The sequence below is a fragment of the Diospyros lotus genome, chromosome 8 (assembly GCF_014633365.1).
Source record: "Diospyros lotus cultivar Yz01 chromosome 8, ASM1463336v1, whole genome shotgun sequence".
NCBI lineage: Eukaryota > Viridiplantae > Streptophyta > Magnoliopsida > Ericales > Ebenaceae > Diospyros > Diospyros lotus.
This window is the reverse complement of record NC_068345.1, coordinates 1,656,994-1,676,795: the sequence shown is the minus strand read 5'-3', so window position 1 is coordinate 1,676,795 and position 19,802 is coordinate 1,656,994. Positions and strand designations below refer to the sequence as shown.

The window sequence follows — 19,802 nt, the reverse complement described above, 5'->3', positions numbered from 1 at the left end:
AGGCCATCGTTGCCAACAATGAAACTCTAAAGTCACTACTAGTCTCGATGAAAAAATTGACACCATAGGAAAAGAGTAAGAGACCGTATTAGACCAAGTCAGTCCAATCCAATCCAATCCAATCCGGTATTTGGTCTTCATTTTGAAAGATTTTTTATCTCGACCGGATTCAGACCAATTGCACACCTCTAGATGTAGGCTTCCAACGGGGAAGACGAAGGCAATGGTGAAGGGGACCTCCAAAACCATTGTTAAACCAGAATAAATCCTTGTGCAAATAAATGGCCAAAATCACAAAGAGGCTGAAGACAATTTACCCTATTTTTATCTTCTATCATGACATCCTCATCCTTCAATAACAACATCGGTCATGGGCACATCTTATGTAGCCTGGCCGCCCATATTCTATCTACTGTGCAGAGAATGGCAACAGCAGGAGAATACATATTTGCCCAAATGCAAGGAGAAAATAATGTTGATTGATTCATCAAATACAAAACATGATTTTTTAACTCATATAGAGTACTCAAATCCCACAAACATGAAGCCCCACAAACATGAAGCCTTAGTTCACATAAAGGGACTACATGTTTAGCATAAATATAAAGTGAAATCTAGAAATCAAACAGTTGGGACAGAATAGGATAAGCTAGATGCTTGCAACCAGGTTAAACATGACAAGCCAAAATGTCATATCTCACAGCCTATCAGACCTTGAAATAAAGCAAATTTGGAAGACGAGAGAATTCAAAAGCACTTGAAGAAGAGTACACTTAATTCAGTTCATTTCAAATATTATGGGAAAAACATATTCAAGATACTGAAATCAGTTGCCATCTTTGAGATGCGCCTGTTGTTCCACGGCTTCAAGGCGGGTTTCTTTCTGGTTGTTCAGACTTGTGAGGGTGACAAAATCCATCTGGAGATAAAGAAAAACACTAAATAAATGTTAAAGAAGAGGTATAATAAAATAATAAATATGTTCGAAGAAATATGTTCTATTATATTGATGAGAAGAAATACAAGTACACATATATTTCACCTCTATGAGTTCTATCAACTGTCTCATGGTTTCAATCCGGGATTCCAACTCGTTATTAATTCTTGAGAGGGCGGCACTCTCTCCCTAGAAAAAACGTTACACCAAATAAATGTTAAAGAGGAGGTATAACCATTGGAGTTATAGCCCAATGGTAGATAATAGTACTGATGAGCTTGAAGTCTCAAGTTTTAGTATTGCAAGCTTAGTTGCTCTCATACTAGGCCCTAGTGGTATAATCCTAATTATCATTAAAAAAAAAAGACGAGAGGAAATACAAGCTACTAGGCATTTCACCTTTATAAGTGCCAACTCTGACGACAGTGTGGCAATTTTTGTGTCCAGGGTTTTCAGCTTTTGTTCCAACTCAGCGATTCTCTGCTCCTTGGATCTGCTGAGAAAAACATTTAAAAGATGATGACCACAACCACCGATACACTATCTACACATGGTGCATCAATTATCAATTTAGCATCTGTTTCTATTAATACTTTAATAAAGGGTCATTTTTTTGTAATATAATTTATCCATAAACTTTGCCTGCACCTCAGCCAGATAATACTGTATAACAGAGGAATCTCGTGGTTCCCCTGTCGTCCAGTCATTAGCATGTACCTGGTCAAGCCAAGTATGACTGATATGCCAAGAACATGGTGTAAATTAATGGGTATAAATGAAACAAGAATGAATCGCTGAAAAGGGCCATGCTTAATTGAAAACTCTGTTTTAGATCCTCATGGTCTTAACTTTTTTTCCTGAGTTTGGGAAAGTTAAACTCTTATAACAAGAGATACATGAAAACAATTATTTTGGAAAACAATTTCATGGTATCTCAGTATCCCTTAAGAGTGTTCAAATTATGATTTTTGTTTTTTGGCAAATAGGAGACCCCATATCTTTAAAGTGAAAAGACATAAAATCTAGAAATTTTGCAAATTCGAGTCTTGGAACCAAACTTCAACTTTTTTTGGTAGGAAAATGTGGACATTTATTTAAATGATGGTAAGTGTAAATAAACATAGGGCACTGTCACACCCTTAGGGTTGAACTAGGGTGTGAGAGGGGATTTGGAAGATTAAGAGAGAAATCTGGGGAGGAAATCAGATGAGAGGGAGAGAAACAACAGATGAGATAAGGGAGAAGATAACCGAGAAAGAGATATTAGGGAGAAATAGAATATTCAATTCATTCTCATCACGCCTTCTTCCTACAGTTGAGGCAATATATATATAGCCTCACTTTAGCTACCGAACAAAGCACTCTAACCGCCTAAGCTACAAGACAATAAAGGAAAAGACAAAATGGAACCACCTAAGCCATAGGACAAAAGGGGAAAATATCTTAACAATCTTTGGCGACAAGACAAATAACCTTAACAGAAATGGAAATTAAAAAACAAAAAAACAAAAATACCCTTGGAATGTGACAGGCACTATCACATTATATTCTCAAAACTCATTTATCAAATCAATTAAGTCAATATTCTCAAATTCCCAAACATCCATACAGACTTCCACCCACACAAAAGGCCTTGATGTATACCATTTATCTTGAAAATGAAAAACCCACAACAAAATGATAGAAATTACAGCTCCCATTCCAAACAAAATACAGATGCTAATGCGACATTTAAAAAAACAAAACACAGTAATCTAGCATGTTATCTTCAGGTACTTCTACACCCACCTGCAGATGAGCCATGAGGTTTTTAATCTTGCCTTTTGGCCTTAAAATTATATCCGGGATATAAACTATTCAAGTGTGAGTTGCGAGAGCTCAATAAGATCACATGTGCACATAAACTATGAAATGCATTAAAATTATTTTTAAAATTATATGTGGAATCTAAATTATTCAAGTGTGAGTTATAATCACTCAATAAGATCACATGTGCACACAAGCTATGGAATACATTAAAACTATTTTTTCAACCAAACTCAGGTACACAAGCCCAATCTACAAGGTGAGATCCATGTACATAGCTAAAAACCTTTTGTATGAACATACCTCAATGCTCAACATAAAATACAATAAATCCACCAAATCATGCAAATTACTATCTAATCACATGCATAAGGGATGAGTGATGCATACAATGCAATTAAAATCACCTCCTTGCAAAGCCTCAAACTCCTTGAGCTCCAAGAATCACAACCACTGAGCTCACCAACACATAAAAACCGCTTTTCCAACACAAGAGGGTGAAGCAGGTGGCTAAATGACCATTTCACCCCTTAAACTGTCATGTACCTACTGTTGAGAGGGCTGTACCTGGTATTAGCTGTTATAACTGGTTGTACTAGAGGCTAGCTATAGCAGTTGTACTTAGAAGGTAGCTGCCTATGGTTGTACTTAATTTTGAATTTGGCAGCCTTGTTGACACCAACCCCTGCTGCTAGGATCAGTATATAAGAATTGATCCAGCCTAATACAAATCATCGAAGAAATATTATTCAGTCAATCTAATTTCTCTCTCTCTCAATTTCTCCCTACTTTTTCTCGGTTCTCCCTGATCCCTCTCTGATCTCTCTGAACTTCTCCTTCTGTTCTCTGATTTCTCCCTCCCTTTCTGTTCTCTCTTGCTCGATATCTTCCAATTTCTCACTTAAAACCCTAGCTCAACCCTAGGTTCATGACAATTGGAATTAGAGCCGACGATTCTCAGCTGTGAATTCTGGCAATTCTAGTTCAAATTTTGAAGGAGAAGCAGACCAGGTGATTTCCGACACTTTCAACTAGCTGATCCAGTGAAGCAGAGCAAAGAAATTCTCGGCTAATATTCAGGTGCATCTGAGCACAAAGTTGACCGGTTCTCAGGAGACTGCAACAACTATTAATCCAGGTGAGCAGAGGAGAATTCAGAGCCAGCTGTCCTTGGCTGCTGAATTGCAATTGAGGTGAGTCAGGATTCGAGTATTGGAAGCAGTTAATTCTGATCCAACTCTGAAGATATCAGAGACAGATCGTAACCGAACAGAGCCGGTGGTCGGCTGTTGAATTGCAAGTTAGGTGACTCAAGATAGGCAATTGCTGGAAGCCATTTCATAGGCGATCGCTGATCAAAGGCGATTGCAGAGCAAGGCTATTCTCGGAAGCTGATCGCAGGCAATTTTCAGGAAGCTGCAACATATCCAATCAATTCTTAGAAAGCTGAAATTGAGCCACTCAATTCAAGGATGTTGCTATTACTGGATGTAGATCTAGGTGATTTGTAGAAGCGGTTTCAGTGACAATTCCGGGGAATTAGAAGGCAGACAGAGTCGATCAAGTTTAGGAGGTATCAGAGTTGTGCAGCGGAAGCAGTTGCAGGAGCAAGCAATGGACACAAGACTCAAGGAAACATGCACTAACCTCAACCAAAAGCTAGATGAAATCATGATTATGGTGGCCAAACGATTTCAGGTTAGTTTTCCAGCTGAATTACTATCTAAGGAGTATTCAGATCTGATTATTCAATGACCAGTGACAGTTAGAGATCCATACATTACTCATCCATGGAATCAGCTTTCAGAGATAAATGAAATCTCTAGATCCACTGACGGTCCAATTATATCAGATGGAATCATCCCTCAGACTTCTGGATTGTAGGAATCTGAGAAACAATCTGAAGTGGACCAGTCAGTTGTAACTCAAGACTCCGGCAATGAGGAGATCCTTCATGCAACTGATGAGTTGTGTGCCCTAGGCATCCATTTTAGGCTGTATCAAACCCTTGACACTCCACAAACAGACAAAGAAGTTCTGATTGGGCAATTCGGACCAGAACAATCTTATAATGGCTCCAAAGAAACAGATTGTAAGGCCCATGAGGTCCTAAGACTAGAGGAAGGCAATCTGCCTGTCGAGAATTTTTCTACTGCAGCTGAGGATTCAGCTAGACAATCCTCTCTGGGCTCAAACAGCTAACATCAAAGATGATGTGATGAGGGGAACATATGTGAACAGAGATTGTGTTCCATCACCAGCTCTTCTTGTGGTAACTGTTTGGGTGCATGAATTTCAGAATGATCATCATTTGAAGGCTTTAGGTTTGCAGGTTTCAGCTGCTAACTATGACAGGGAGTGGCTGAATTCATTAAAGGCACTTGGCATGGACATGTTGACAAGTTTTGGCACCATACAAGGTCCCCAGACTGTGAGTACAGCAATCTTGATTGGATAGCTATTGCAGGAGGTGGCTATATATTGGGCTTGAATTCAGTGAGGTTACTTTTATTGAAGTTTTGGATCAACTTATACCTGGATTTGATTTTGAGATAGGGACGTTGGACCAAAGAGTTGTAATAAACACGAGGAAAATTGTCTATTACACCTTGGCGGTAGATGTGTCACGAGAAGAACCTTCCGAGACCCAAATTTAATTTTTCTGCTTTGTTATTATTGTTGCTAGATACTACTTGTTGCTGTAATTCCTTATGTAGAATAGCCTTAATTTTCTGTTATGCCTTCTAGAAGGAGTTGGTTCTGCCATGTGCAGAAAGGGGCAGAGAATCTCAAGTTTGTTATGAGAGTAGGCCCCACCTGGCAGGGAATCTTTCCCCCAGGTGCTAGAATATATCTGCCCACCCTCAATGAGAGGAGGACATGAATGAAAAACCAGAATTCTTATTGTTCCCTTCTCTAAATTCTCTCATACTCTCTTTTCGTTCTTCTTTCTAGATTGCTACCACTCCTCCTCTCGCTGCTATTGCTTCTTGTTCGTGTATCAAGCTCTCCTAATTCGAATTGGAATTGGGAGAAGACAAATTGTCAGGCCAAGCCGTGACAATCTTGGTATTAGAGCATCGGTTCTTGGTCGAGGCTGTCAACTTGGTGCAATGGCGGAAGGAACTCGCATGAAAAATTTTGAGACACAGTCGCAGCAGGTTAGCTCAACTGTGTTGGAATTCCAAGGAATGATCGACCAACTGGAGATTCGAGGGGAAAGGAACTATGAGGCGATCTTAGCAATGGATCGCAAGCTGGAAGGATCGTTGGAGGGAATGGAGCAGAGGCTGGAAGGATCCATGGCAAGGCTACGGGAGGACATGCAACAGTTTATGCTCATGTTTACACGCCAAAATACGGTAAGGATAGCTCCTGACTTTCCTCCACGTGAGAGGGACGACCTCGACCCCATTTTACCGAGAAATAGAGCGCACAGAAGGGAAGGGACGTCCGAGATTGAGGTAGAGCATGATGAAAGGATTGAAGGGGTGGTGGTCAGAGAAAGGTTAGAGACTTCAAATCTTAGGGTATTTAGGATTTGGGGATTTTTAGAAATTTGGGGGTTTTATAAAATAAGTTTCAAAATGATTAAAAACCATGCAAATCTCATAAGAAGAGTTTTCCTTAAAGGGCTTTTAGTTATTAGGTTTCAAAAGTTCAAGTTTCCAATTTAGGGTTAAAGATTTCAGAATTTAGGGTTCTAATTCAGAAATTCTTTGTTCAGGAAATTAGGATTTTAGTTATATTAGTTCCAAACTAGGTTTTCAGGACTTAGGTTTTGTAGTTCAAATTAGGTTTTCATGGATTAGGGTCTCCTGAAATTGGCTTTTTTCAAAATTTGAGGGTCTTATCTTGCAGGTTATAAGGGATTTTACAAGACATGTTCTACGAAATAGGTTACAAAACAATAGAAAAACACACGCAAAAATGTCACAATAAATGTTTCCAGGAAAAATTTAGAGTTCTCAAGAGAAGAAAAATGGTTTCCCATACATAAGGGAGTTTTTCCAAAGAGAAGAAAAAGGGTTTCCAGAAAATCATTTAGGGCTTCAAAGGGGAAAAAGGAAAGTAAAAAGCCTAGAACAGGATTTCAAATGGGGGAATACCGACATACCTTACAGTCAGAGTAACTTTTTCTTCCCCACTGTGTTCTCCCTGGCGATTTCCCATTTCGTCTTCTTGTCAGTAACAATCACGCTCTGCTTCTCTCCCTCCTTCCTCTCTCTCCGCTCTCTCACTCCAGCAGTTTAAGACTAAGGCACTGAATGGTCTGCTTCAGTCCTAACTTTTATTTCGTCACGCATTAATTCACGAGGGAGGTGGGATTCAATCTTAACTATTTGATAAGACGGGGGCAATTTTGACATTTGATAGAAGCAAAAAGTATCTATAAATGCATGCCTTTTTGTTTTTTAAATAAAAAGGGAAAATAGAAATTTCAACTTGCCACTTAATGTTAGTTTAATGAAGGAGAGGTAACTGTAATTTCCAAAATGTGAGAGGTATCATCTGTAATTAGGCTAAAACTCAATGGTGGCCGCTCTATGAGATAAATTTTATGAAAAAGATGCTCACAGCACCAATATCTTTTTTGCGTAAAACAACATATCCAACAACAACATATCGAGCCTTTATCCCACTATGTGGGATCAGCTACATGAATTCTAGACTTCTATGTGAGTTATGCCCCAACAGATAGTTTGTCTAGAATTTATATAAATCTGACTAGGTTTTACGCTGGCTGTCGGCTACCTAACGCAACCCTTCTCCTTTTTATCCGGGTTTGGGACCGGCAGTGGATAACATCCCCAGGCGGAGTAATGATGAAATGAAGTTTCAACACCATATTCATATGGAGAAATTTCATGTGATGGTGGCGAATAAAGATAATTGATATAGTTGTGTTCCATAACTTAGTTGACATGGTGAAACCAACAAGTACAACATGGAAACACAACCATTATTTCCACACAAGATAAGTTAGCTAACTCAAAGTCTGAATGGTAAACCAAATTTCATAAATTCAAATATTAAAAAAATTTACGGGTTCTTTTTGTCTTTAAAATTGATTGAAAATTTTATTTTGTTATCCACACCACATCTAATATCAATTGGAAAATAAAGTTTCACTTGGCTACATAAAATCTTAAATGAGTTACACTTAACAACAAATATTACTCCTAAAAGTTGAACACATGACATTACAATTTAAATGAACAAACAAAACAACATACTTTAGCAGCAGGGAATAACTTGGAAGAGCTTCAGCTTTATTAAAATTAGTTATTTGCCAACACAATCAACAATTGTTTAATTGAATGAATGAAATACATAGAAATGTCCCCCTAGCATTTGTAAACCGGATCAACAAATGGCTAATTGTTCACTTGGCCAGCCAGCTATTCTCCAAACTCATATTACTTAAAGGGGATGCAACAACCTTACAGTACTGGTTGGTTTGCACATAGACAGATGTGGCTGCTCCAACGGAGACAATCTGATCCAAATTTGTTGCTAATTTTGTAAGAAAAACATTTGACAATTCATTGAGCTTTTCTGACCCATGCTGTTTGAGGGTATAACCCCCCCCCCCCTCCCGTCCCGCGGGCAATGCAAAGAGAATAATTGTTAAGATACGTTGAGAAATATGTAGATTTGATGGATTTAGATAAAATAAATTTTGTTTTGTAAATCAATTATAATTATTTACTTCGTGTTTTTGAATCAGTCTTCATGCCCGTATACATACATCCATCTCTTGTACAATTAAGGCATAGAAGAAATATAGAAAGCTATTTTCTAAATTCATTCAGCATATTCCTAATCATCTTCTATCGTCTTTTCTTCAATAATAATATTGAAAGTTCAAATTTACCTTGGTCTAGTAACTGACATATTTGGCAGGTTGTGAAGATAATGGAATAACAGGAGATATACTTGGATAAATGCATTTGAGGCGTAGACTTAATATGGTTAATTTCATATGTTTTGTGCAAAACGTCTTCACACTACTGAAAAACGATCCATCAATGATACCCGAGCAGAAATTAGTACATTCAAAAACTTGAAGCAAAGGAGGCAGGGATATAGCAAAGTAGAAAATTAGCCACCATCTTTCGGTTGTGCCTGTTGTTTAAATATAAAACTGAATAAATGCTAAAGAAGAGGTATAAGATGAAAAGCAGTACAAACACCCACATATGTCACCTGTAAGAGCGATAGCTGTAATGCCAATGTGGTGGTTTCCATTTGAAGAGTTTGCATCTTCCACTCTTCATACCATGGAACTGATTGACGATTAGCTAACATCCTGAGACGAACATTTTAACGACGATGATTATAACCATTAACGCATTACATAACACATAGCTATGCAGATGCAAAACTCGAATAAATACCTTTTGGTGGCGCCAGTGAATTCACCATTCCTAAATTCCCATCAATTGAATCGCTAGGCAAATGTTGAGGAACTTGAGTTCTTCGCAAAGTAGCCTCACCGTCAATATTGAAATTTCCCACAGAAGCACCCATTGAAAAACTTCGAAAATGCCGGACAATCGGAGCAGTTGCTGCACTACGGATGCTTTCCATTACTTCCAGATAAAACCCTAGTTAAGGGAAGACACTAAGGGCCTGTTTGGCTTTAGTGTTTATTTCTGCAGATTGAGAATGAAGAGGCCCAATGATGAACACAAGTTCTGGTGGGCTCAAGTTAATGACGTCGGGCCTATCATTGAGGAATCCAATCTGGTTCTGGGCTCAAGTTCTCTGTCCAGCCCACACAAAGCCCACATCCTTCGGGCCCAATGTGGCCCAGGTTAACACAAAATAAAATAACCACCGTCCGATCAAGTCGTTCCGGCTCCTGATAATTTCAGAACAGTGGAACACAAAACCCTAGCTACGAAGAAACGCTATAAATCGCACTGGTTACCAGCCAAATCCCAAAACCCTAGCTGCCTGGCTGGAGGCTTCGTCTGCATTCGATGCCATAGCGGGTCTTGTAATCTGCATTCGAGGTTTCGTTTCGATTCATTATCTTGCGATCTCTGGCTTTTCTGTTTCTGTCCTGCGATCTTTTTTTTTTTTTTTGGGGGGGGGGGGGGGGGGTGGAGAAGGGTACGTATGAACCGGAAACGGTTCAGTCTTGCGATTGAGGGAATGAAGAGGCCAAATGATGAAGTTTATTGAGTTGAATACTCTTTCTTTTGCGGGTATTGTGATTATCACTCGAATAGGAAGATCTGATGCCTCTCTTTCACCTTTTTGGTTCTTAAATTTGCGGCTTCTTTTCGTTTCTGTAGATCCTTTGGATGTTCTGTTTTTTTTTTTTTTTTCTTTGAATTTCTCATGGCATGTGTATGCGGATGAGGAAAAATTGCAAAATATTCAGTTATCCCTGTCTGATTTATGCAGTGCTGAGTTAATACCTCTCAAGTCTGATGCTAGGCATGCCATGATAATTTCTTCTTTGTTCTTTTGTTTTTTCAAGTTTGAGTTTTTTTTTTTTTTAATGAAGAATCGATTTCAAGATATGGATTTGCCTTTCTGGGTAAGGACTATAATGTTGGTATTCATTTTCTTACAGTTTTCCTTCCGTTTCTAAATTATATTCAAGTTGAACTTGTAGGAGGCCAATGATGACAATTATGAATTGGAACTGAAATGCAAGTTTTTAACTTCTGCATTGGGTTGAAATTCTTTGACTAGGACGGTCTGAGGCTCTTAAATTCATTTGAATCATTAAATGCTTGAAATTGAACAAAAAATGAAAACCCTCTTCTCTGATTTGCCCAATTCAGATGTGTCTTGACAATTGACATTTCAAATCTGTTATTAAGACAGTCATCCGTGTTTCTTTTGTCCCCCAAACTTCAAGGATTATCAAATTTGTTGGGTTGAATATTCTTTGCAAGTGTTTGTGACTGATGAGAAAACAAAAATATTACAGTTATCCCTGTCTGACACGTTGTGTGCTGACTTTTTTGTGATCTGACACAAACACTGATGTTTATATTTTTGATATTTGGGTTTTGAACTGATCTACCCAAGATTGTTACTGGCTTACAGCTGCAATTTTTTTTTTAACCCACCTCCCTATCCCACTCTCTACAATATTATAAACAATTCACTCTATTGTTACTGGTTTTGAACTGATCTACACATACTCTCTATTCTACTCTCTATTTCACTACCTATTTTATTTATTTTTATAATTTTAACACATGCACAAAATCAAAAATTAAATACACAAATCAATAAATAAATACACAAAAAATTCCCCAAACAATTCCCCAGAAATTCCCCAAACAATTTCTGGTCCTTGTTCAAATATACACAAACACAAATCAATCCAGTCCTTGTTCAGTTCGGAGAAGATGGCCTACTCCTAGTTACTGACACTAGATCCTGCTGCCGTTCTGCTTGTTGTTGCTGCTGGTTGCCGGTCCTCGTCGCCACTGCCACTGCTGCTCATCACCGGCTCTTCTTCAAATTTCAGATCTGCAATAGAGAGCCGTTGGAGAAAGAGTTGAGCAAATTTTCACTCCTCAACTTTAGGGAGCCATTTGAAGCTCCATAAAAATTTGGGGAGCAAATCGCTGGATGGGGAGGCCTGTTGAAGATGGTTTCCAGCAATTCCCTCCTCAAATTTTGGCTTAGCGAGGATTTGGCCCTGCGTTGGAGATAGCCTAATGTCTGTGATCATGCCAATGGTGGCATTGTTTAGTTATTATTAGTATTTTTTTAATTTGAACGTTATAACCATGAAAAATTTATTTTAAAACAAAAATTCTCATTTACATCACTCCTGATTGTTGAGTAAAACACCAAGGTTGCAGCAAGTTTATAACCGTTATTGGGGTTTAAAAGTTGGTGAATAAACTGCCCATGCTGTTTATGCTTTAGGGCATATATTTCAAGAGTAATGATATCCATGCTGAATTTATGGTTGATTGGGTAAAATGTCCAAGTAAAAGTTGCTCTGGCTCTATTATTGTTAAAACCAAATCAAGAGTGCCCTGGATATTTTATTCATTCACCCATGATTTCGGTCGTTCAATTTGGGTGCAATATCATTATTCAAACTGCAATGGTGGTTTGCTCTAGAGCATCTGTTATGCTATGGATTAGCTTCTAAAGCAAAAGAATAGTGCTAAGTGTCATGACTGATGACAGTCATGACACTTAGCATTACTCAAAGAAAAAACATCCACCAAAGTGATATGTTTTATGCTCTAGAGTATAAATCATTTTGGTAGTTGGTTAATTTTTAAATTGTGTTAACAGGTACGTAGCTACTGCAAATTGCATATGATATTTTGTTGTTTCCTTCATCCATGCATGGTGAATGATGTTATCTAAAGTTTTAGTTTGAGAATCTACTTTAGTCTGGGTTTTAAAGTTGGAAAAACTTATTGGAGACACTGTGTTGAAATTTTGAGAAGACACTGTGTGTTTAGTCATCTACACCTTACTGGAATAAGCTACATGTCTTGTACAGCAAGTTGTGCTGTTCCAGTCCTGTATCCTGTTTGCATTTGCCATTCTCATGTTTGCAGAAAGCTTCTGTAATTTTCTTCAAGTACAATTTGGCTTCAGATGACTAGATATTTGTATCTTGAAGTGTGCATTTCGCACGATGATTCAACTACATGACACTGAAGCTTAAATGGTAAGAATAATTCTCAACTCTATGGAGACGGCTTTAATGCCTGCCTATTCAACTGTAGGATTTAGCAGCAGTGACGTATCAACATGGATGTAGTCTCATATTTTTCTTATCTTTTTTGTCCATTGGCAAAAAGGCCCTATGTTTGTTGTTATGTAACAACCCCTACTTAATATATGGAACTGTGATATATTGTGTAATATTTTGAGACTTCTTATATTGGTATGGATTTTGCAGCCCAACTAAATTGTAATGCCTGAATACATTGTATGGCATCTCTGGCAAGCCAAGTCTGTAAACATCTCATTTCTCTTACTAGTTTTCATTCCTCTTAACAAGTTAGAGAAGTTCTTCCTCTTATGAGCCTTATTACTATTACAGCAATATGCCCAACAGCATATGTTTTCCCCTAATATTTTGATTTTCTGAACCTCTCGGGTTGTCCAAGTGATCTTAGGGGGTTGCGCTTTGTTACATGATTGAGGTGGTGTTTCATCCACCACATTATGTGGCAGGGTTTGTCTTGGTGAAGGCACTGCATGTTTCTTTTTGAGAGTTATTGAAAGGATGCAGTGAGCCTATGGTTTTCATGCCCATTACAAGGATAAAATCATTGTGGGTAAATTTTATTAAATTTCCTCTTTAGTTTGTAGCTGCCTTTGACTATTTCTGTAAATGAAAATCAAGGGGTAAAGAAATCACCAAAATGCAACAGTGTGACAACAAAAAAAAATTTCCATGAAAATTTCATCATCTAAGCAACTTGGAGAAAGTCTCCTAGAGAACTTCTGTTCATTCCATTCCATAACCCTAAATATTGAGTGAACAAATGGTGTGTCTGTAGGAGTGTGGAGGGGAAATTATAAATAATTCACAGAAAATTTATGGATGTGCAACAAGAAGATGTATTTTAAACGGACGTTAATAATTTACTCTTTCAAAAAAAGAATTAATTTTTTATTAAATAATCAAAACTTATTTATAAAACAAAAAATATTTTTTTTTCTAAAAGAATTAATTTTTAATTTTTTTAATTTATTTGGTTATAATATTAAAAAAAAAAATAGAACAGAGCAAGTCTAAAAGCTTCTCGAAGAAATGGCTTCTCCTAATTTGTTAACTGTTGGTCAGAAAAGCACAAAATCACGTTTTCATTACACGAGACTTTTTGTTTTGCAAGCATTGAAGAAGGGCTATTTTTATATGCAAGTATAATGGTATCTGTAGCCTAAGAACATGTTGGCAGTTGGTAAGCCTGAAGATGAAAGGAAAGAACAGATCCAAATAAAGGAAAAGAATAAAGCAAAATCATACACAAAAACAAGATAATCTGACAAGTTCATTGGCCAAGATTAATACAGAATGGATCATACCAACATAAGGCAGGCTCACAGCCTATAGATATTCCTTCCTTACATCTACAAACAGCTGTTGGGTCATGGTACCTATAGTACTGAGATAAGATGAGTTACAATCCAGAAATGGCAACAGTTTTGGGTTGAAAGGTCTAAACAACCCTCCCCCTTCATAAATTAACACTAGTACACCAACAGATTGAAAATACTACCCACTTTACAATTATCTTTAGTTCCATTGGTAGAGTCTTCCAGGTTCACTACATTCAACTACTGCAAAACCAACAGCATGACAGAACAGCCAGATGAATAGAAGGCAAAGGATAACTAGGTGAAGTCCGGATGCAAAAGGAGCATATGGAGAGGGAGTCTCAAAAGATTTGCTCAATAGGTAAGTGAATGGCTGGCTGGCTGTCTTTTATTCCACAGTTGCTATTAGGTCGATAATTGAGATCGTTTCTTTTCCAAATGACTAGAAAAGAGTCGATAGCCATACCTGCCTACCTGAAAGTGGTAATCCACATTTCATCTTTCCTTCGTCATCTTAGATTTCTCACCTTCTACTTGATAGTGATGTAGCGATTTGTTCCATGCTTTGCCCAATGGTCCTTGAGATCTACTGGACTAGAGAGATCGCGCCCTTCAGCTGCAAGACGACTAAGCAGTTTCGTAAATGCACTCCCACTCATCTTTCTTCCACCGACACGTGCATGACGTTTGTTAGGCACTTGTGGCAGTGGATACATTGACATGGTGGTAGTGCAGCATGCAGATTGCCAACCCCCATTTCCCCATTTGTAGCATGGCCGCAGCATACCAGTGCATGAACAAACAGGCACTGGCATGGTGGACTCATCAAATGCAACCTGATTCAATCCCAGGTTCTGATCCTTCCAGTCAGGCTTTGATGCACCCACATCCTGTCCAGCCTTTCGTTCATGAGATCTGCTGAACATCATCTTATTCAAGTCCTCCCCGTCTCTCTTAGCTTTTTTGATAGATTTGGAAGGTTTTTTCTCCGATGCAATTGCCTTGGCCTCTTTTGTTCTTTTGTTTCGCCTAGACTTGACAGGCTCTGCTGCAACTGGTGACACTGGAAGGCCATCACTTGTGTGCATATCTCTTGAATTATACGAAGTGTCATCCATGTGGAGCTGATGGTGTACATGCTGCTGTGGGTGGTGCACGTGCTTCACCCCACGCGAGATTTGGCATCCGGGAGGACATGGGGACATGTTACCACTATTCATTGCATTTTCCCGATATTGAAGAGTTGCAAGGGCATTGTCTCGTTCCATAATGGCACTATTTCGTTCTGCAATTGCTGAATCGCGCTGCAGGATTGCCACATCTCTCTCTGCCAATGCTGTTTTTTTCTCAGAAATAGCAAGATTTCTTTCTTGAATAGCCGCATCTCTTTCAGCCATGATGGTCATTATCTGCTTCATAGATGGCTGATGCTGCATGAACCACTGAAATATAATAGTTGAAGAGTTACTAATTGGAAGTTGAAGTTCAAGAGGAAAAACCGATGCACTGCATATTAAATCTCATCCAAGTACTTTATACCACTTGTTTGCAATACCTGACCCTGAGGTGGTTTGTGTCTTCCATTTTCCCGATGCCCACTATCATCCATTGGAGCTCCACAGTAGTTTCAACCTACGGACCTCTAGAAGAATGACATGGAGTCAAATGCAACACACAGCTCCCAGACTCAGAAACACGTAACTTGACATCTGAAACATGAATGCAAAATATTGTGCAAAGTATTTCTGGAGCACACTGTTGTAGAACAAAAAGCTCATATTTTGTGTTTCCAGTCTTATGAAATAACGTGGATGGAAGAAAACTAGTACCTTAGCAGGTGGAGTTCAAAAGAAGAGACTCATTCCCTCTGATAATCTTCTGTGTGTAAAAGACTTGTGCATAAATCCATTCATAGGATTAAGAGAATCCATCAACTAACAATGTAATCTGTCAAGTTGTTAGGGAAGTCGCATTCTTCAGTCCATATATTTTGGAAGCAAACAGGAAATTGCAAATTGGAGATTAATTCAACCATCAATTGCCACATGCAATTCGTGCAGCGGCAGAGGGATGTAACTTGGTAATAAAATTAGGATCTTCCAGGGGGTTCCAATTGCCAATATGATACGGATATCCAAGTATGGTCTCATGATGTAATAATGGGATTAAATCTAGCAGTAATAGTTTTTCTTCTGCTGCCCCCGCCCATTTGAATTGTAGTGGTATGACATATTAAATTCAAATGTAACATAAAGTAACACTTCTAATAATTTTCAAGTGAAATAAGTATAACATGCACCAAGTTACTCAACTGGCAATAAATCATAAATTTGTAAAAATGGACTTGCCCACATTAACTTTCTGTTCTAGCTCAGAGAGTGAAAGATAGAGCAGGCACCATTCAAACATGCGCATGACCTGGTGTTAAATTAAATCTGTAATATTTGCTAGTTGAAGAGGTAAATCATATGTTACACACATAAGTTGGAAAAGGGAATAATTCAACTGTGAAAGATTTTGTTAGTGCTATCATTCATTCTAGATAGGAAACCAGAAAACCAAGATGAAGGCACCGGTAAAAGAAGGTGAGTAATTGGCCTCCATTTATCTATTTAATTATTAGCTAGCTAAAGAGGGACATCTTAGGCTATGTTTGGGTTGAGGGGGAAGGGAGAAGAAGCGGAAGCAGTCCTCTAGTTTGGAAGAAGTTTAAGAAGAGGACAGGGGGATCGGAGGGTATCCGATATCCCTCTTTCCTCCAAAATCTCTTCCCCGGCCGGGAAAAAAAAAAGAAAAAGAAAATGGGGAAGTGAGCGAGGGAATGAATGCATTTTTTAGTTACAACTCTCACTTTAACTCCCAAATAAGGGGAAGGTAACTACCCTCCTTCCCTTCCCTTTCCTTTATTTTATAAACCCTTCATTCCCCTTCCCCCTAAACTCCCAAACAAAGCCTAAGCTACAAGAAAGAAGCCTTAATGCCCATATCGACTGACAAAAATCCTTAAAAAAAATCTGGCTCTTTACCAACTGTTTTGACCTGCAGACATTAGCATGATGTCCGCGCCCAATCATCCTAGACATATAGTGACCTTATTCGTCATGCTTATGGCGCAAATTCCGAAGCCTTCACTTTAAAACCATGAGATCAAACTAATTTCGGAGGGAACAACAGCACGAAGAGTAAGCAGAAAATTCACATTCCAAGAACTTCACACTAGATTCTAAGCTTTAGCCAATCAGACTCTTCTACCCGCTCCCGCTGCAATGAAATAGCTTTGAACAAACTAAAATAGCCCAAATTAACCCACCAAGTCAGCATGCACTAATCAATCATTCAATTATTTAATGCCGATTTCCAAAACAAAACTCAACAACCAAGGGGGGGTAATCGAGTAACAAGAATCAACTAATTAGAGCGAATCGACAAGCTAATTAGACCTTCAATATCCAAATTCCACCGTCAAGGACTAGCAGGTTCCATAGCGCTCCACCAAAAGTGCCAACCCAACCACCGCTACCTTCATATGCAAAGCGAAAAACATCAACAAACATCCAAAATCAAAGTCCGAAACAACGCAAAGAACAATTACAACTGCCGGAATCTCGCCGGAACCGAGCTCTTCCAATCAAATCTAAGCAAAATCAGAGGTAGGTGTAAGCAAGTGTTGGTCAAATCAAGAAAGGAAGAAGTACACGAATACCGGAGACCGCCGTCAACTAGCAGGCAGTGAATCGGAAACTTACCGTGAAAACGTGAGCGCCGAAAGAGAGAGTCAAAACCCTAAATCGGAGATGGGAAGAGGCTTTGGAGAACGATGGAAGGAAGGGAGAGACAAAGAGGACTTCATTCATTTCGTTTGTTGCTTACCAGTCACCATCTTTTCCCTTTTCTTCCTTTTTATTTTTTATTTTTATTTATTTTACTGCAATTTGTTTTTAGCAATTTACTCGTTTGCTTCCACAGCTTCAAGAACTACTTTGATCCCACCACTCCAAGGAAGTACAGCTGCTGGTAGTGCTCTTATTTAATTGAAATAATCGAATTAAATAGATTGAAATTATTGATTTGGTTCAATTTTAAATATAGATATAGAGCGTAGGACCAATCAAACTTCGTCTTGGACTGATCTCGGTCCCCGGCCTGATTTTGGCCCTAAGCCAGCCTACAACAGCATTATTGCAATCGCATATTAAATACTCTCACGTCTGCTCAAGATCTCATCTTCATTAATGACAGATCACATCCTCATTAATTGCGGATCTCATCCACATTAATGAGGATCTCGTCGACACCATACCACCGTTAGAGAGCCTCGTCGATACCGAATATCCAGTCTCATCACCCTACAAATGCACGACGCATGCATGCAGGAAGACCTCCCATCTATCTATATAAACTAGCTTTCCTCAGAGCCAAAGATATGTTATTCTCTAAACCACTGATACGTTGTCATTTTACTCTTTTACTTATTTGAGCGTCGAAGTGCTTACAAGTGTCAATCGCCCCCTGGAGTCTATTCCCTGTCGTCACAAACTCACATTTGATTACCTCACCTTTGGGCTGGAAGGAACATCTGGCGCCCACCATGGGGCTCAATAAAACTTATCTATCCCATAATCTTATCAGAGTCTTTCAAGCCGATCCCACCATCTTCTCATGGTGCGAACCAAAAGCGCCCCTAACCAACAGCCAGACACCACTAACCATATCCTAGAAAACTCAACTGTCATGGAGGTCTTCCTCCAGACCGTCCAACATCTTCAAAACCAAATGGTTGAGTTAACCCGAAATCAACAGCGTGACTAACGTAGTGAACGGGTTGACTCAAACGCAAAGGGTAGCCGTCACCAACACCATCAAGCTACCTATAACCCTACTCCCCCACCTTCTGCGTCCATGTAGTCTTCAAGCCATCCTTTTTTCGAGTTCATTATGGTCGTGCCTCTACCGGATGGCTTTTGCCTTCCTAGTACCTTGGAGCCATATGACAGCACTACCAATTCTCAAGAGCACCTCACTATTTTCAATGTTGTGATATTACTGACTGGACGTACAGATCCAATCATGTGTCGATCCTTTGCCAGCACGTTGAAGAAGTCGACCATGTTGTGGTTCTCCTCCTTGGAGCCAAACTCCATCCACGACTTTCAAAGTTAGCCACCCGCTTCCTCACCCATTTTGCTACAAGCCGAGCTCACCGCAAGACATCAGCTAGCCTTATTAGCTTAAAGTAGGGTGAGCAAGAGTCGCTCTGGATATTCTTGAACAGATTTAACCAGGAGGCCATCCAGATCAGGGACCTCAACCCTACGGTTTCCTTACACACTATTATGGCCAGGGTAAAAGCAAGCCCTTTCGCCGATTCGCTGGCCTAAAATCCCCTTGCCAACCTGGACGACCTTAGGGTACAGGCAGCAGGCTACATAAACATGGAGGAAGCGTCGGTGGCCAGACACGGAAACACCCAGTCGCCAACTCGGCCACAACTAGCCCATCAACCGAGGCCCTCTATCGAACATTAGCGTCATCCCGAGAGAGATTCCATCCGAAGATAGGAAAACAAATATAGAGGCAGGGGATGAAGGGAGCCAACCTGGCTCCCCGTACCACCCCGATTGCACTATATGATACCTACATTTCCCTCACGACCAGGTGAGATCGGATTCTCTATGAGGTTTACAACTTAAGGATAATCCCACTCCCAAACACTTCAGATCAACAACCTTCCCGAGGCAATGCCCACACCAGCAAACGGTGTGATTATCATCGCATGTTCGGGCATACAATCGAAGAATGTGCTGCCCTAAAGGAACAGATCGAACGCCTGGTCAAAGAGGGCCACATCCGCCAATACACTTACAAAACAAACTGAAGACGGTCCCCACAGGGCCATCCAGTCAGGCAAATGAGCCACAACCCTTAGAAGCGACTGCGGGCGGACGAAATGCAGAATGTTTGATCACCCTCGAACAATCAGATAGCCGGGGTCATTGACACT

The 19,802-nt window shown here is 39.4% G+C and overlaps 2 protein-coding genes and 3 non-coding genes across 13 annotated transcripts; 3 read left to right on the top strand and 2 right to left on the bottom strand.

Moving 5' to 3' along the window:
* Positions 1 to 615: 615 nt before the first annotated feature.
* On the bottom strand, positions 616 to 9,401 carry LOC127807640 (uncharacterized). 6 transcript variants are annotated; one of them, XM_052345662.1, is made up of 6 exons: positions 9,145 to 9,398; positions 8,954 to 9,056; positions 6,861 to 8,872; positions 1,337 to 1,433; positions 1,043 to 1,126; positions 616 to 919 (listed from the first exon to the last, which is right to left on the bottom strand). In XM_052345662.1, exons 3-6 carry the CDS (start codon positions 6,914 to 6,916, stop codon positions 827 to 829), a joined length of 330 nt encoding a protein of 109 aa, XP_052201622.1. In that variant the 5' UTR covers positions 6,917 to 8,872; positions 8,954 to 9,056; positions 9,145 to 9,398; the 3' UTR covers positions 616 to 826. The 6 variants fall into 6 exon arrangements, 4 of the variants coding, with proteins under 4 accessions (XP_052201622.1, XP_052201623.1, XP_052201620.1 ...); XM_052345663.1 differs by having other exon boundaries at positions 1,337 to 1,430; positions 9,145 to 9,386; XR_008024768.1 differs by lacking the exon at positions 6,861 to 8,872 and having other exon boundaries at positions 8,945 to 9,056; positions 9,145 to 9,401.
* A 526-nt stretch (positions 9,402 to 9,927) lies between these two features.
* On the top strand, positions 9,928 to 9,997 carry LOC127809007 (small nucleolar RNA snoR64a). The gene has a single exon (XR_008025018.1). It is a non-coding gene; the product is annotated as a small nucleolar RNA snoR64a (small nucleolar RNA).
* A 382-nt stretch (positions 9,998 to 10,379) lies between these two features.
* On the top strand, positions 10,380 to 10,469 carry LOC127809009 (small nucleolar RNA snoR20a). Its single transcript, XR_008025020.1, has one exon. It is a non-coding gene; the product is annotated as a small nucleolar RNA snoR20a (small nucleolar RNA).
* Positions 10,470 to 10,663: 194 nt separating this feature from the next.
* LOC127809066 (small nucleolar RNA R38) lies at positions 10,664 to 10,749 on the top strand. Its single transcript, XR_008025069.1, has one exon. It is a non-coding gene; the product is annotated as a small nucleolar RNA R38 (small nucleolar RNA).
* Positions 10,750 to 13,727: 2,978 nt separating this feature from the next.
* Positions 13,728 to 17,708, bottom strand: LOC127807638 (protein BASIC PENTACYSTEINE6). Of its 4 annotated transcripts, none has more exons than XM_052345655.1 (6): positions 17,548 to 17,701; positions 17,394 to 17,435; positions 17,242 to 17,321; positions 15,631 to 15,748; positions 15,357 to 15,510; positions 13,728 to 15,243 (listed from the first exon to the last, which is right to left on the bottom strand). In XM_052345655.1, the coding sequence occupies exons 5-6, from the start codon at positions 15,408 to 15,410 to the stop codon at positions 14,332 to 14,334; spliced, it is 966 nt and encodes a 321-aa protein (XP_052201615.1). In that variant the 5' UTR covers positions 15,411 to 15,510; positions 15,631 to 15,748; positions 17,242 to 17,321; positions 17,394 to 17,435; positions 17,548 to 17,701; the 3' UTR covers positions 13,728 to 14,331. The 4 variants fall into 4 exon arrangements, with proteins under 4 accessions (XP_052201615.1, XP_052201617.1, XP_052201616.1 ...); XM_052345657.1 differs by having other exon boundaries at positions 17,397 to 17,435; XM_052345656.1 differs by lacking the exon at positions 17,394 to 17,435 and having other exon boundaries at positions 17,548 to 17,708.
* Positions 17,709 to 19,802: the final 2,094 nt, after the last annotated feature.

What these genes read in the sequence shown, in the direction of transcription:
- LOC127807640 (XM_052345660.1), bottom strand. Translation starts at nt 9,024, where the DNA reads ATGAAGAGTGGAAGATGCAAACTCTTCAAATGGAAACCACCACATTGG. An exon ending in TACAGCTATCGCTCTTACAG is followed by an intron (nt 1,434 to 8,953) that starts GTGACATATGTG and finishes TGTTTTTCTCAG; the next exon opens with CAGATCCAAGGAGCAGAGAA. An exon ending in AGTTGATAGAACTCATAGAG is followed by an intron (nt 920 to 1,042) that starts GTGAAATATATG and finishes CTTTATCTCCAG; the next exon opens with ATGGATTTTGTCACCCTCAC.
- LOC127807638 (XM_052345656.1), bottom strand. Translation starts at nt 15,410, where the DNA reads ATGGATGATAGTGGGCATCGGGAAAATGGAAGACACAAACCACCTCAG. An exon ending in ACAAACCACCTCAGGGTCAG is followed by an intron (nt 15,244 to 15,356) that starts GTATTGCAAACA and finishes ATTATATTTCAG; the next exon opens with TGGTTCATGCAGCATCAGCC.